Genomic DNA, 17,090 nt, shown 5'->3' on the forward strand with positions numbered 1-17,090 from the left:
ACCTGGTCCTGTGCTGCTTGAGCAAAATCTCCGGAGGAGAGGCAGTTACAAAAGGGATAAACATAAAAACAGAGGACAGCAAATTGTGATCAGCTCTGAGAAGGAAAGGAACACGTCTGGCCGTGCAGAGCTGGGAGCTTTCCCGTCGGGGCTGCTCTGGGGGCTCTCATCTCAGCTAAACAAGCTGTGCTGCTGCACCAAGGCAGGATGGCAGGGCGCGTGTGGCCAGGTAGACAGGGCCTCGTTGATCGTACTCATTCCCTACTAAGTGGCAGGTGTCACAGGCACTTAACTAATAAACAGATGTTGGCCAGAATCATCACGCATTTTGCTTGGTAGTTTTATTGGCGCCAACTTTGAGAGGAGGTCATTGAAGCTGGGGAGTTTGCTGCATGCCCGTGATTACCATGGAAATACCCCCACTGGTCTTTCAACCTAGACTGGTGTGGCTGTCATGTCCCAGCCCTGTGAATGGCATCGTGCAGCTTCTCCCAAGTGGCCCAAATGACTGACATTGATATGCTTAATTCGTAGGAAATGGTATGTGGCAATAAGAGAAAAAGGTAGTAAGAAATTGGAAAACTAGAAAATAACCAATTCTTCCCCTGCTGGGGGACCGTACCCTGTGTCTCTCACCCCACTCACTGCCTGTCACCTCCTCCCTGTCGACTCCGTGTTCAGAAGCCACTCTGAGCCTTTGAAGAACATTTTGCCTCATGACACTGTTGACTAGGACCTGCGACCTCTCTGTCCCTGGTTAACTCTCTCTTCAAAGCCATTTAAATTTCTTGCAGGCTCCTCCACTCAAATGTAAGAATAGCTCCTTTAAACTTCTTGATGCAGCTCCTTAATGAAGATCTTGGGAAGGAAACCTAGCCAAAACCTGGGAGGTATTCACAGAGTGAATGTAACCTGAGCATTTTTTGACTTTCAGAATCAGAGCGGTGGGAGACACAGGAAGGCCTTTTTAAGTTAGAAAGTGGAAAGAGAAAGGACTCAGGATGTTTGAGACTGAAACATCTCGGTCCCAGCCAGCAAGGCACCTGCATTCAGGATGGTGTGTGGGGAGTGCAGAGTTCTCAAAAAGAAAGAAGTGGTGGGATGGCAGGGAGGACATTTAGGTACTTAACTGGGGAAGGAAAAAGTTGGCTGAACAATTCATGGTTGAACAAGAGGATTGTGACATGATGTGCTTGTATTTTGGAGAGAAGGATTTTGTGGAGCCAGGCCTAAGGAGAAATCTGACTCCCCAGTCCTGTCTGACTGGGGAGTCAGCACAACAAAAAAACACAGAGAACCAGGCAGACCCCATGGCCCCTGATGGGGGAGAGGCTGCCCACCAATTGGAGACCTGGAGGCTGCTTCTGTCCCTTAGCTGGGGCCTCAGACCTCACTTCACATCCCAGTCCTGTTGATACAAGAAAAAATATGTGGGGCATGAGAAGGGCTGTGTCCCAGGCTTCCGTTGAGCCCCTGGGATGTGCCCCACCAGATTTTGTTCCTTGGCTTCATGCAGTAAAGAATTCAAGAACAAGCCAGTGTTGAGTAAAGGTAGATTTATTCAGAGAGATACATTGACAGGCATGAGAAACGTCACGAAGTATGGGGGTTTGATGCTCAGATTAAAAGTAGGCACACACTCCACAGAAATAGTGTGGGCCTTCTCCGAAGAGGTAGAGAGAGGGGTTCCTGGGAGGTGGCTCTGTGTTGCTCCTTTTCTTGGGCTTCGTGGTTTCATATGCTAATAAGTAGAAGGACCAGCCTTAGGGCAAGGGGCTGGGATTCCAGGGAGTTGGCCATTTTCCACCCTTTGACCTTTTGTGGCTAGCCTTGTGACTGCCATGGTGCCTGGGGCCGTGTATACACCATGTTACTATTACAATGGGTGTATAATGAAGCTCAAGATCTACTAGAAGTTAAATCTCTTCATCCTGAGCCTCAAGACCTATTGGGGGTTGAATTCTTCACCATTTTGATGTTAATTGCTGTGGTCTTTCTTGAATGGCTTGCTCTGTGCCCTTCCATCCTGTCTCACTGTGATGACACAGAGAGAGCAAAGGCCGGGCCCTGCGTGTGTTCCTGCATTTAACAGCGGGAGATGTGGGGTGGGCTGAGGATGACTCTGAGTGGTGAGAAATATGTTTCAGATTTTCCCACATGAGACATGGGGACCTGCCAGCAGCCATCGCAGATTTATCTCACGGGCATTATCGCTTGTGTTGTTACGGAAACAACAGGCCAGCCAAGAAATAAGCAGCACTCAGAGGGTGGGAGTACTGAGATTTATTATGCCAGCGGGCTCAGAGGGGCTTCTGTTCCCAAGCCCTGAGCACATCCAAGACGTGCACATGAGGTTTTATAGGGTTAATTACAAGTATGGGGCTTTTAGCCAATAAGGCTCAAACAACAAAAAGCAAGGAATCAGTACACTGAAGCTTATCAATTTGGAACAGATCACGTTACTGACAATTGTTGACCTTGGATTTACGAGTTAGCTTGTTAGCCCAGTAAACTGACACTGAAATTCAGATTTACGAGTTAGCCCAGCAAAACTTAGATCAGTAAACCGACACTTATCACACTTAGATTTGTGACTTAGCTTGTTAGCCCAGCTGGGGTTTTTGTTCACAGTGTCACTCATCTTTTCTATTTTCCTTTTATTTTTAAAGTATTTAATCCAAATTTAATATCAGGATTTTTTTGGAAAGAAATTTCTCTTTTTCTTTTCTTTGGGGCTCTTTTGGGGGGTAGGTAATTAGGTATATTTATCTGTTAGTGGAGGCCCTGGGGCTTGAACCCAGGACCCTGTGCACACTAAGCACACGCTCTACCACCTGCCCCATCATCTTTTTCTTTTTGCTTTAGCTGCCAAGAATCTTACAGCTGAATTTCTAGTCGGCCTTTAACACTTGTCCTGACTTCATGGAATCCATTTTTATGAGTTTACCTCCCCCTGGTTTCATTTAAGTATTGAATCTCCATTTTCTCTTCACTCTCAGTTTTGCCTTTTTGTTGTTATGGTTGTTAAGCTGTGTTTAAAAAATTGTTTAATTTCTCTTTTAGCAGGAGGCTGAAGTAAATAAATATGTAAACAAACATCACACTTAAATGCTTTTATATATTCTAAGCTGTTTAGTAGTTAATTAAAAACCAAATTGAATATTAAAGGGATAACATTTTTAAATTATTTTTTAATTTTTTATAAAGACATAGCTGATTTAAAATATATGTTTCAGGTGTACAATAGATGCTCCATTTATAGTTACTGTAAAACATTGTCTGTATTCCCTGTGTTGTAAGATACATCCCTCTAGAGTGTTTACATTACATGTTGCAGTTTGTATAAGAAATTTGGGTAACGCAGAGTCTGGGACGTGGCTGTGGCTGACCCAGGTTCACGCAAACCCTGCCTGTCAAAGCTCAGGCCTTCACTCCTGTCTGCAGGGGAGCGAGTGGAGGCAGCTCTCATCAGCGCTGGCACCACCCTCTGAGTGGCAGTGACAGCAGTGACTGTGTGTGGACGTGAAAATTGTTGTTCCAAGAGTTTTACATGCTTTTCTGCATTTAATAATTAAAGCCCTCCTGTGAGGAAGGGTTTTAAGTTTTTAATGAATAATACATTTTATTTTGATATTGATAGACTTCAAAACTCCGGAAAATTTACAGGAGTAGTACAATAAATGCTTAGATACAGTTCACCTTAAAGGGCACTATTTGCCCTTTTGTGACGGGCTTATTTTAGCATAAATTTTCAAAGTTCATTCATATTGTAGCCTGAATCAGTACATTATTCTTTTTGTTTGATAATATCCTTTTCCTTTTTTTTCGTTTTTGGTCTATTTAAAAATATTTTCATTGAAGTCTAGTCAGTTTATAGTGTTGCGTCAGTTTCTTGTGTACAGCACAAAACTTCAGTTAAATAGGAACATACCTGCATTCATTTTCATATTCTTTTTAAACATAAGTTACTATAAGTTATTAAATATATTCTCCTGTGCTATACAGTATATACTTGCTGTTTATTGTATACATACTCAGCATCTGCAAATCTTGAACTCCCAATTTATTCATTCCACACCCTCTCCCCTCTGGTAACCATAGTTTGGTTTCTATGTCTCTGTGTCTGTTTCTGTTCTGTAGATAAGTTTATCTTTTTGTTCCTTTGTTTTTGTTTTTTTTTTTTTTGTTTTAGATTCCACATGTGAGCGATATCATATGGTATTTTTCTTTCTCTTTCTGGCTTATTTCACTTAGAATGTCATTCTCCTGGTCCATTCATATTGCTGCAAATGGCATTATTTTATTATTATTTTATTGCTGAATAGTAGTCTATTGGACATATATACTACAACCTCTTTATCCAGTCGTCTGTCAGTGGACATTTAGGTTGTTTCCATGTCTTGATATTGTAAATAATGCTGCTGTGAACATTGGGGTGAAAGTGTCTTTTTGAATTACGTTTCCTTACGGATATATGCCCTGGAGTGGGATTGCTGTGTCATCTGGGCCCCCAAGGTTTTGTCTTTTGAGGTACCTCTATACAGTTTTCCACAATGGCTCCACCAAACTGCATTCCCACCACAGTGTAGGAGTGTTCCCAATTCTCCACAGCCTCTCCAGCACTTAGTGTCTATGAACTTCTGAATGATGGCTATTCTGACTGGTGAAAGGTGATACTTGTTTGCAGTTTTGATTTGCATTTCTCTCATAATGATATTGAGCATTTTTTCATGTGCCTATTGGCCATTTGTATGTCTTCATTGGAGAAATGTTTCTTTAGGTCTTCTGCCCATTTTTGGATTGAATTGTTTGTTTTTCTTTTTTATCAAGTGTAAAAGCTGTTTACATATTCTGGGAATTAAGCCCTTGTCACTTTCATTTAATGCAACTATTTTCTCCCACTCCATAGGTTGTCTTTTTGCTTTAATTTTTGTTTTCTTTTCTGTGCAAAAGCTTGTAAGTTTAATTAGAACCCACTTGTATATTTTTGCTTGTATTTCTATTGCTTGAGTAGACTGCTCTTGGAAAATATTGTTGAGATATATGTCAGATGTTTTGCCTATGTCTTCTTCTAAGAGGTTTATAGTGTCTTGTCTACAATTTTTAGTCTTTAAGCCATTTTGAATTCATTTTTTTGTATGTTGTGAGGGGGTAGTCTAACTTCATTGATTTACATGCAGCTGTGCAGTTTTCCCTGCACCATTTGCTGAAGAGGCTGTCTTTGCTCAATTGTATGTTCTCACCTCCTTTGTCAAAGATTCAATTACCAAAAGTTTGTGGGACTATTCTTGGTAATTTTGTTTATCCATTCATTGATGGATGGATATTTTTAGTGACTTTTAGCTACTCTGAATGATACTGCTATGAATATTGATGTGCAAGTTTTTGTGAGAATACATTTCCATTCTGTTGGCTGTACAGTTGGCCCACCATATCTGTAGTTTCCACTTCATGGATCCAGATGGCTGATTGCAAAGGGACTTGATCATCCTTGGATTATGGTATCCAGGTTGGGGGGTTCCTGAAACCAACCCCCCGAGGACACTGAAGGATGACTCTACATGTAGGAGTGGAATTGCTCAGCCACATAACTCTAACCTTTTGAGGAAACATCGGGCTCTTCCAAAGAAGCTGCACCATTGCCCCTTTCCAACGGCTGCATATTGAGGGTATCCATTTCTCTGCCTCCTGACTGACACTTGTTATTGTCCATGTTTTGATTATAACCATCCTAGTGAGTTTAAAATGAGATCTCATTTTGATTTTGATTTCGCTAGTGATGCTGACCATCTTTTCAGATGCTTATTGGCCAATTGTGTATCTATTTAAATCCTTGGCAAATTAAAAAATTGGGTCGATTTTCTTTGTATTGTTCAGTTGTAAGCATTTGTTTTATATCCTGGATACTATTCTCTTATTAGATATATGCTTTGCAAGATTTTTCTCCTATTCTGCAGATTGTCATTTCACTTTAATTTTTTTAAACATTAAAACAATTTCTTTATAGGGGAGGTAATTAGATTTATTCATTTTGTTTTTCTTCCTTAGCACGCACTCTATCATTTGAGCTACCCCTTTCCCCTTTCATTTCACACTCTTGATGTTGTCCTTTGTAACAAATGATTTTAATTTGATGAAGTCCATTTTATCTATTTTGTTTTATCACTTGTGCTCTTGGTATTGTATCTAGGAAGCCATAGCCTATCCTATGACCACAAAGATTCATACTATGTCTTCTTTTAGAAAGTTCATATATTTAGTTTTTACGTTTCTGTCTGTGATCCATTTTGAATTAATATTTGTTATATAAAATATGGGGTCCAGATTCCAGATTCATTCTTTTGCCTTCAGATACCCAGGTGTCTCTGCTCCATTTGTTGGATAGACTATACTTTCAATGGAGTGTTGTTGGCACATTTCTGGAAAACTGACTGTAAATGTAAGTTTCCCCCCAGGATTTTTTATTGTGTCTCATAGATTTCTGCATCCAAACTTATGACAGAAGCATAATGACTTGAGTGCTATAGATTTGCTGTAACCTTTGAGTGAGTCCTCCAAATTTGCTCTTCTTTTTCAAGATTGTTTTGGCTGACCTGGGTCCCTTGCTTTCAATATGAACTTTGGGATCAGTTTTTCAATTTTTGCAAAGAAGTCAGCTGGAATTTTGATAGGGATTCCATTAAATATGTAGATTACTTTGGGAAGTCTTAACATTTTTAACAATATTTTCTACCATTGCATGATCATGGGATGCCTTCCATATATGAAGATATTTTAAATTTTTTTGGTGATACTTCAAAATATTCAATGTACAAGTCTTGTAAACTTTTGTTAAATGTATCTCTCATTTTAATTTTTATGCAGTTGTAAATGGAACGGCTTAGCTTCATAAGGGTGGGACTATATATATCAATTTATTTATTTCTAGGATTCCTACATGGCAAATACACTAGGTTTATATTTGCTACATTGATCTATCCACAATTCTTCCCACCCCCGTGTCATAAGAAACCAAGACCCAGCTTAAGCCATCTGAACACCTATGTGGAAGTGAGAAATGAGACCTTTGGGTGGGGTTTGTGTAGATGATACTGAGATCTTATTCAGGATGGCTTCATCTTAATTTCTTTTAAACAATCCTTTCAGAGTATATAGTCAGATACATTAGGAAAATGCTGTTTTGATGTGCAGAGGAGCTAAGACTATAATTTTCAAGTAATTTCTAGTGAGAGTGTTGTACTTGAAACATAATTTGCATCAATCTTTGAAGATTTATGTTTCAGGAGCTTTGAGTAAATAATACCTGTCTTTATTCAATAACTACAACTAAATGCTCAAGCAACATGTAAGAGTTTGAGCAAACTGCTCCCGCCCCGTAGTGCTGGTTGGTTGCAGCTGTAACTGGAGTCAGCGCTTACCTCGCCCAGTACACTTGTGCTGATCTGCCCAAAACAGTTCGTCCAACAGTTTGTCGGTAGTCTTTTAGACAAAGCCATAAAGCATTGATTTAAGGTTGCTGGAATGTAATCTATTCTTATTAATATTAAGTAAGCACATATTGAGTACTTACTGTATGTTGGGAATTGTCCCTCAGCCTCACATGAATATTACTTCTAATAAAACCTCTCATATTTCCCTGTTATTTGCACTTTACAGATAAGGAGACTGAGGATTAGGTCTTCTCTCTTTTGGGGGGAGCTCATTATCAATGATGGGAAGTTGTAAGGAAAAAGATATTGATTCATCCAGAGAAAATATTTTTCTGAGATTCAGTATTGAAGAAGGTAACCACTGAAGAGGGTGATCATTGTTTGAGTGAGACGAGCCCCGGGTTGTACGGAGTCAGCATCCCTGTCCTGGACGCTGCACGTGTAGAGCTGCGTGGTGGGTGAGGCGGCGCGGCCGCGCAGGGAAAGCGGATGCCGGGCCGTTGGGCTGTGCTCAGGCCCGGTGGGGCTTTCTCCTAAGAGCAGTGGACCGTCATTGACAGATTTTAAGTAGGCTAGTGCGATGCTCTCGTAGATCACTTTTGTCTTGTAGAATGCTTAGAAACATTTAGAAGGCTCGGCAGGAGGTGATGTGATGAGTCAGAGTAGGGTGGCTGCGAGGTGTAGCAGTGTTCAACTTTCAAGTGATTTTCAGTCCCAGGTTTGTGGCTCAGTAGCCGTGTCACTTTGGATGACACACCCAAGGAAGTGAAACAATTTATCTAATCAATAGAAGCAGTGATGTACCGAACTCCCAGGACTGCTGTGTAGATCCAGTGAGATAACGTGTGCACAGTGTGCAGCATGGTCCCCAGCACAGAGTCAGTGCTGAGGGAGTGCCAGTGAGTACCTGGTAGGACAGGTGTGGGTGGTGGATCTCGTTGACTGAGGAAATTTGTCCCTGAAGGAGGGGTCTTGTCACATCTGTGAGTGATTGGCCTGAGCTGGGAGAGGCAGGGAGACCTTGCCCCTGACCAAGGGCCCTGGGCAGGATGGCTATGGGAGGAACACCGTGAAGTTAGCTCTTTGCAGGTGGAGTTGGAGGTGCCCTTGAGACATCTAAGTGCAGTGTCACAATCACAGAAGTGGTCTGGTCCCGGGCTGTGCATTTTCCTGCTGAGATATTGATCTCTGAACGCAAAGACATACTTTACAGGACAAGTGAATAGTAGTATCATCTCTCATCAAAGCTCACATCTCTTTATTCATCACTCACTTTGCTAATTGGGTACTTACAGAACACACTTCACTGTCCTCCCCTGGGCTCAGGTTCCACAGAAAAGAGCTGGTGAGTCTCCCTCTTTTGCAGAAGAAGACACACTTAGCTGGTAGACTTCTATCCCTCGCCAGACTTAGAATTTTAGGTTGTTGATTTAATTCTATTTTCTGTTGGTCATCTCCTGACAGGAGAGACGTTTTACCTCATGGTCAGGTTTCAATTAGCTGTTACTGAGAATTGCTGGTCTGATCCATAGTGTATTTATTCTATTAACTTTGTAGAGTACTTATCATTTTTCTGTCTTTGCTCTTTAATTTTGTTTGCCCCTTCAATTTTCTATCTTATTTGGGACCTTATTTTATTTTTTAATTAAAAAATGTCTATTAGCAGTTAACAAAACAAAAGCAAAGAAAAAATGCACATGATAGCTAAATTTAGAAAATATCTTGTGTGTTTTCTGTCTCAGCAATGGAGGGTTCTAGAAACTCGTGAAAAGCTTCATTACATAAGTTCCTTTAAATTCTGATTAAGAAATAATACCTTCCTTCCTCATCTTTCAAGCTGCACAGCTAATTGTCAAGAAAGTGAGGGGAAATTCTCAGTAGCCAAGACAAACCAGAAAGCAGGGATTCTGGGAGATACGTGAGCCTTAGAAGCCCTGGGGTGCCGGTTGGCTCCTGAACTGAGTTTCAGTTGCCCTGGCAGGAGGGCAGGAGGTGAGCCTGTGGCCTCTCACACTGGGAGTTGGATGGCTGTTCTTATATAAGGCCAAGCACATCCTGAGAATCCTGCTTTATAAAAGGTTGAATTAGAAAGAAAAGAATAAAAGCATTCCTCAAGGCAAGGAAGTAAGGAAAGTAAAATTTTTTGGAAGCGGGAAAAAATAACATATCCAAAGTAAGGATTTAGTTTAAAGCTGTTCTGGCATGAGAGTGACCACAAACCCATGGCAGAAAATCACAGCTCCTCCCGGAAAGAGAAGGTGTGTTTTGAATGAATCAGTGGACAGCCATTCTGAAAAAGGCCTCCAGAGTCTTCTGGATCAAGATACTGGACTCAAACACCTCCCTTCCATGGTCTCATTTAAATAACCAGAAAGGTTTTAAAGGAAAGAAGCCATAATCATAGTTCTATTTATTGACATTACTTTATGCTAGGAATTCAAAGGTGACTATGGAGTTGTCTCCTCTTTTATGGACCTTACTTTCTATTTGACATAGTTGGGGAACTTGGTGGAGGGTGGTGTTAGTATGTTGCAATTAACCAGGAGAGGAGTTTAAGAAAGCAGTGAAGGGTTGGTGACATTTTTCGCTGAGGACAGTCCTGTTCAGTTGGCTTGTAATTACAGGCTCGTTGAGATGTCACTGGAGGGAATTAATCTTAAGGTATTTGGACTTAACTCAGGCCTCTTCAGAATGGACAAGTGAACCTGGAGAAAGACAGTCAAATCTGTGCAGACATTGAAGTTCACTTCAACATGTGGTATCCATGAGCCAAAGATAGGACTAGTAGACAGCACTTCTTGAGGACAGAGGAGTGGTTTTTAAGGTTCTTCAAGAATGAATCCCAAGGTACCAGGATGGCCAGTTGTCAAACTGTGACTTTGCTCTTTGGACGGTGTATCCACCCAGGGTATTGGCCGTTTATAAGTTTCCATTTCTCCTTAATACATGTCAGGTTATGAGGACGTGGGCATAAACGTTTCACACCTTGTCAAGGTGACTTTGGGTACCTGCCTAGAATCATGGGCACAGTTGCGGCTGCGTCATACATCTTGCCGCACATCCCGCTCCCCGGCTCCGTGATCACGGCAGAGTGGTTCCTTATTGAGCTGTCCATCTCCTCTGTGACATCGTAACCAAACAAAAGATTGGAGAGTATTAGCTTGGCTTTTTTCTTTTCTAACATTCCCTTCAAATTATGATGACTGATAGTGGACCCAGTTACGTTTGCAGATGATTTACAAGTAGGGCTGTCAGTACAAACCTTGTAATCCCCGCTGTGTGATCTAGAGAAGAAAGTTACACTCTTTCCAAATTGTTTTGATGCACTTATGTGGGAAAATGATGTATGTTTGAATATGTATTTCCTCTCTTAATCATCATGGCTAGAGATGAATATTTGTAGACATGGAATGAGTACTCTGTATTTGAACTGTATGGTCCCCTAAATTCTCCCCAGCTTTTTAAAGTCATCACTGGAGTGCTACCTCCAGAGTGCCGCAAAGCATCCAACACTGCCTGCTCTTCGGACACTGTAAGTTTCCAAGTTGGAGAAGGCTGCTGGCTGGTGAGGCATTCTCTCGCACATCTCTGGTTGGGTGATGTGAGCTGAGAACACAAGAATTGGCAGACAGTAACTAACCACAATCACGTCCATTTCTGGAACACTCATGGAGGATTTTACACCTATGCTAGTGGAATACGTTATTTCATTTAGTTTTCCCAAAAATCATAATTAGATTTTATCACCTGTATTAAAAAGGAAACTGTCAAAGCGAGTGACGTGCAGACTTTGGACTGGAACACGGGTCTTTCTGATCCCTGTCTCTGTTCCCTCCCCGGCCTATCCTTGCAAATGACCAGGAGACTCTCCCTCAGTCTTGAGTTTCCCTCTGATGTTACTGCTCTCTTTGTTTCTAAGAGAGGAAAACAAGTCTAAACTTACTTTCCAGTTGGAAATGGAATGGAGAGTTAACGTTGGAAGCCGGGAGAATCTGTCCTGTGATGAAGTGGTCTCCGAGCCACTTCCACTGGGATGTCACATCACTGTCTGGGCCCCTTGCTCAGCCTGTGCACAGGTGACAGCGCAGTTGTGCCGAGCAGTCCTCCCGGACAGGGCAGTGGGTTGGAAATGAGTTTGGGGATTTGGTTTCATTACACAAGTTCCTGAGGGCCTTGACCTGGCACTTCGAGTGGGAGCATTCCCTGTCCCACAGACTGTGCTCTGGGCCCGTGCAGACCTGACGTGGTCTCAGCCTGAGTCTCAGGGCCCGTGGTGATGAGGAGCATTTTAGCCCAGGGTCTGCCGGAGGCTCTGAGACTACTGGGCTGTGGGACTTTGTCCAGGATGATAATAATTCCTCCCCGAGTTTCAGATTTCCTTGCCTGTGAGCCGGGGTAGTAGTTGTTTCTGAGATGATTGTAATGATTCAGTAATGGTCGCAGCGTGTGCTGACAGGTAGCTGGGTGCTTTAGGAGCAGAAGTCGCAGTCACTCTGTCAGCCTCTCCCTGTGCGCTCTGTGCTTTGAGAAGTTGTGTGTTTGGTGAAATTCCCGCCCAGACCCTAGGGTCTAGATGAACTGTTGTTCCTTTACTTTCCCTTCCTTTTCCTCTTTCCCTTCTCTGTGTCCCATGTTTAGGTAGCAGATTCCTCTATTTCAGGGAATACGGGCTTTTCTAGTAAAGGGACAGGTGGAATGCGGAGAGGTGGGGCCCAGAGGGGGTCTGGAGTGTCTGCACAGTGCTGCTTCCCTGCGTTTCTGCATCCGGTCCCATCAGTGCACTAAGTCAGCCTTCCTCTTCCTTCCTGTGTCATCGGGTCTCTGTTTTAAGGGAAAACCATTTTTATGGGTCTTTTTTCACTTACGTGTTTCATTCAGATGCTTGTTGCTTTTCTCCCTGTGCTTCAGCGTTCCGAGGAGAAAATTCAGCCGTGCAGCATCCTCTCCGAGCTCTACGAGTTGATCGGCTTCCACTGCAAATCCACCTTCTTCAAGCGGGTGGCCCCCGTGCGGCACGCGGCCCCCGGCATCCCGGAGCCTGGCGGGAAGGCCTGCTCCCGACTCCTCCTGCAGACGCTTCCTGGCTACAGTCTGTCACTGGACTTGCAGGACTTCAGCAAATGTGTTGGAACTAAAACATTGCTTCAGCCCCATTAACCATGCCTGGTTTGGGCCCTGCTGTCCTGCCTCATCAGGGTGAATCTTGATTCATTTAGAACAGGGCTCAGCAGACTTTTCCTTTCAAGGGCTTGGGGGTAAATATTTCAGGGTCTGAAAACCTCCTGATTTCTGGTGCAGCTGCTCAGCTCTACTGTTTAGATGCCAGAACAGCCAGATAGTCCACACACCCATAGAGCTTTATTAACAGCGGTGGCTGGGGCTGGATTGGGTGTATGAACTGCAGTTTGCCCCCACAGCCTCCTCAATATTGACACCTGCACCAGAGTGTACATTTGTGACAATGGGTGAACCTACACTGACATGTCATCATCACCCATAGCCCATAGTTGACACTAGGATTTACACATTGTGTTGTGCACTCTGTGGGTTTGGACAGATGTACAATGACATGTATCCACCATCACAGCATCATACAGAGTCGTGTGTCTTAGTGACCTTAAAATGCTCCGTGCTGCACCTCATTCATTGCTCTTTCCCCTCTAGCCTCTGGCAGCCACTGATCTTTCAGTCTCTGTGTTTTTCCCTTTCCCAGAACACCATACAGTTGGAATCAGACAGTTGCTGAAACTTCCCAGATTGGCTTCTTTCACTTGGTAATATGCATTTAAGGTTCCTCCATGTCTTTCCATTCCTTGATAACTCATTTCATTTTAGCACCAAATAATAGTCCATTTTCTGGCGGGACCACAGTTTATTTATCCATTCACCTACTGAAGAAGAGCTTAGTTGCTTCTGAATCCTGTTGAGTATGAATAAAGCTGCTATTAACATCTGTATGCAGATTTGTGTGTGAACATAAGTTTCCATTTCATCGAGTAAACACCAAGGAGCACAGTTGCCGGATCATATGTTAGAATTACGTCTAGCTCTGTAAAAAATTGCCAGACTGTCTTCCAAAGTACCTGGGCCATTTTTCATTCCCACCAACAATGCATTATAATTTCTGGTGCTCCACATCCTCACCAGCATTCGGTGCTGTCAGTGTTCTGCATTTTGGCAGTTCTGACAGGTGTGCAGTGGTATCTCGCTGTTTCAGTCTGCATCCCCTTGATGACAGGTGCTGTGGAGCATCTTTCCAAAGGCTTCTTTGGCATCCAGATTTCTTCTTTGATGAGGTGTGTGTTCAGGCATTTTGCTCATTTTTTAATCAGGTTATTCATCCTTCTTGTTGAGTGTAAAGAAATTTTGGTATATTATGGATTTCAGCCCTTTATCAGTGTGTCCCTGCCCTTCACCTTCAGTGCCAGAGTTGTCCTTTGGGTCTCAGTGGAGTGTCAGATCTTCAAAGAGATTCCCTGTCTTCCCTCAGCCTAAATACTGTCCTTGTATTTTTCACTTTCATTGACTCATTTTGTTCTTTTTAAATAGCATTTCCCATAATTTGTAAGTATATTAAAGAGAAAAGGGCAATGATTGAACACTGCCAGCCCCACCAGGCTGTGTGCCCTGTGAAAGCAGAGGCCCTGTCCCCACTCACCGTTTCCCATGACAGCACATGTCACATGTCCATGTAAAAGTGTGTAACGTGGGGCCAAACCTGATGAGCAGCTATGACGACATGTGTTGTCTAACATTTATTGAGTAGACTTTGTTTCTGATCTTAATTATTAAATCATATGAATGAAACTTGGTTGTTTTGAAATATAAAGCAACAAAGCACACCTCAATGTGATTGGTAATTTCTACTTAGATTTCTGACCCAGGAGGGGATGTTCAACTTCATTTTGTGGAGGAGGATGGGAAGGTAAAGTAAGAGAGTGAGATCAAATAAAGTAAAAATGATAACAGTCAGTTGGCTTTATTTTCACTGAAATAAAAGTTATTTTAATCCATATCTCAGCAGTTGTTCTGCTGTTTTAAACATTTCTCATAGAATTAAATGGAAGCCCACTAAACCCTGAAAGGGAAACTGTGTGCTCAGGTCCTGAAAATTGTTTATGTCTATTTCTTGAGATACAAATTTCCCTGCTGGTTACAGAAATTCGAGGCGGGAACACAACAGTGCACTGCATGTGTCTGCCAGCTTCACGGGCTGCTCAGTGTCAATTTCATTTTCTTGGGTTGCAGTTTAGGACGGATTTCCATGAGAAATATTGCTCAGCCTTTTCCTGAATGAAGGATTGAATTTTCCACAGGAAATAATATGAAAGAGAGTGACAAGGCACAAGAGTTTCCCATAAAGGAATAGTAGATGTAATAAACTCACACTATGGTGAATATTTTTAATAAAAGCCAGGTGAAAATTTTATCACTAGGTCAAATGGCACAAATCTGTCTGAAGAAAAAAGATTCAAATTATATAGAAGAAGTGGTTTGAATCAAGAAGAACTTATGATTCCTACACTATTTGTTGTAAGAAATTATACTCAGTCTTATCATAATTGCCGGTGGTAGGAAGTGGATCATTATTTATTTATTAAAAAAAAATCCACAAGGTGCTAGTTGCCCCATTCATGATGCGGCAGTCCTGTGGTTAGTAATGTTGGGACATTTAGGAAACTTAGCTAGGTTTTTCGGACATTGATTTCAGCCACTTTATCTTTACTACAATCTCTTCTTTTGTGTCGGAATATGGTCCATACATATATATGGGGAGGAACAATTTCCAACTCGGATTTACAGTGCAAATTGCAGGAACTTCAAACCGGAACTACGAAACAGAATGAGAAACCAGAGTAAGTGTTTTCCCTGCAACCCGTTCCCTTTGTGCTGGATGAACGAACGTCTCTCCACATGCTCAGATCTGAGAGATAAGTGTGTGTGAAAGCCGTCCTTCACCTAGCTTGAAGGGAACACAAAGTTTCTTTTCAGTTGCAAACTCCACTCCATACATATATATGGGGAGGTACAAGCTCCAACTCGGTTTTACAGTGAAAACGGCAGGCACTTCAAACCGGCACTAGGAAACAGACTGAGAAACCAGAGTAAGGGTTTCTCCTGCAACCCGTTCCCTTTGTGCTGGATGAACGAACGTCACTCCACATGCTCATTTCTGAGAGATAAGTGTGTGTGAAAGCCGTCCTTCACCTAGCATGAAGGGAACACATAGTTTCTTTTCAGTTGCGAACTCCAGTCCAGACATATATATATGGAGAGGAACAAGTTCCAACACGGTTTTACATTGAAAAAGGCAGGCACTTCAAACCGGCACTAGGAAACAGACTGAGAAATCAGAGTAAGGGTTTCTCCTGCAACCCGTTCCCTTTGTGCTAGAAGAATGAACGTTCTCCACATGCTCAGTTCTGAGAGATAAGTGTGTGTGAAAGCCGTCCTTCACCTAGCTTGAAAGGAACACAAAGTTTCTTTTCAGTTGCAAACTCCACTCCATACATATATATGGGGAGGTACAAGTTCCAACACGGATTTACAGTGAAAACGGCAGGCACTTCAAACGGGCACTAGGAAACATACTGAGAAACCTGAGTAAGGGTTTCTCCTGCAACCCGTTCCCTTTGTGCTAGATGAATGAACGTTCTCCACATGCTCAGTTCTGAGAGATAAGTGTGTGTGAAAGCCGTCCTTCACCTAGCTTGAAAGGAACACAAAGTTTCTTTTCAGTTGCAAACTCCACTCCATACATATATATGGGGAGGTTCAAGCTCCAACTCGGTTTTACAGTGAAAAAGGCAGGCACTTCAAACCGGCACTAAGAAACAGACTGAGAAATCCGAGTAAGGGTTTCTACTGCAACCCGTTCCCTTTGTGCTGTATGAACGAACGTCTCTCCACATGCTCAGTTCTGAGAGATAAGTGTGTGTGAAAGCCGTCCTTCACCAAGCTTGAAGGGAACAAAAAGATTCCTTTCAGTTTCAAACTCCACTCCATACATATATATGGGGAGGTACAAGTTCCAACACGGATTTACAGTGAAAACGGCAGGCACTTCAAACCGGCACTAGGAAACAGACTGAGAAACCTGAGTAAGGGTTTCTCCTGCAACCCGTTCCCTTTGTGTTAGATGAACGTACGTCTCTCCACATGCTCAGTTCTGAGAGATAAGTGTGTGTGAAAGCCGTCCTTCACCTAGCTTGAAGGGAACACAAAGTTTCTTTTCAGTTGCAAACTCCATTCCATACATATATATGGGGAGGTACAAGCTCCAATTCGGTTTTACAGTGAAAACGGCAGGCACTTCAAACCGGCACTAAGAAACAGACTGAGAAATCAGAGTAAGGGTTTCTCCTGCAACCCGTTCCCTTTGTGCTGTATGAACGAAAGTCTCTCCACATGCTCAGTTCTGAGAGATAAGTGTGTGTGAAAGCCGTCCTTCACCTAGCTTGAAGGGAACACAAAGATTCTTTACAGTTGCAAACTCCACTCCATACATATATATGGGCAGGTACAAGCTCCAACTCGATTTTACAGTGAAAACGGCAGGTACTTCCAACCGGCACTAGGAAACGGACTGAGAAACCAGAGTAATGGTTTCTCCTGCAGCGCGTTCCCTTTTGTGCTGGATGAACGAACGTCTCTCCACAT

At 42.5% G+C, this 17,090-nt stretch overlaps 1 protein-coding gene across 2 annotated transcripts in view; it reads left to right on the forward strand.

Annotated features, from left to right (window-relative positions):
- The window catches only part of LOC140695007 (trafficking protein particle complex subunit 9-like), a 48,942-nt gene extending 36,083 nt beyond the window's left edge, over positions 1-12,859 (forward strand). For both annotated transcript variants that reach the window (XM_072957982.1, XM_072957983.1), the window contains one exon: positions 12,339-12,859. In XM_072957982.1, the coding sequence (XP_072814083.1) occupies positions 12,339-12,587 (249 nt within the window). In that variant the 3' untranslated portion in view covers positions 12,588-12,859. The remainder of the gene's footprint in view (positions 1-12,338) is intronic.
- Positions 12,860-17,090: the final 4,231 nt, after the last annotated feature.

This window comes from Vicugna pacos, unplaced genomic scaffold (genome assembly GCF_048564905.1).
Source record: "Vicugna pacos unplaced genomic scaffold, VicPac4 scaffold_119, whole genome shotgun sequence".
In the NCBI taxonomy this organism is placed as follows: Eukaryota; Metazoa; Chordata; class Mammalia; order Artiodactyla; family Camelidae; genus Vicugna; species Vicugna pacos.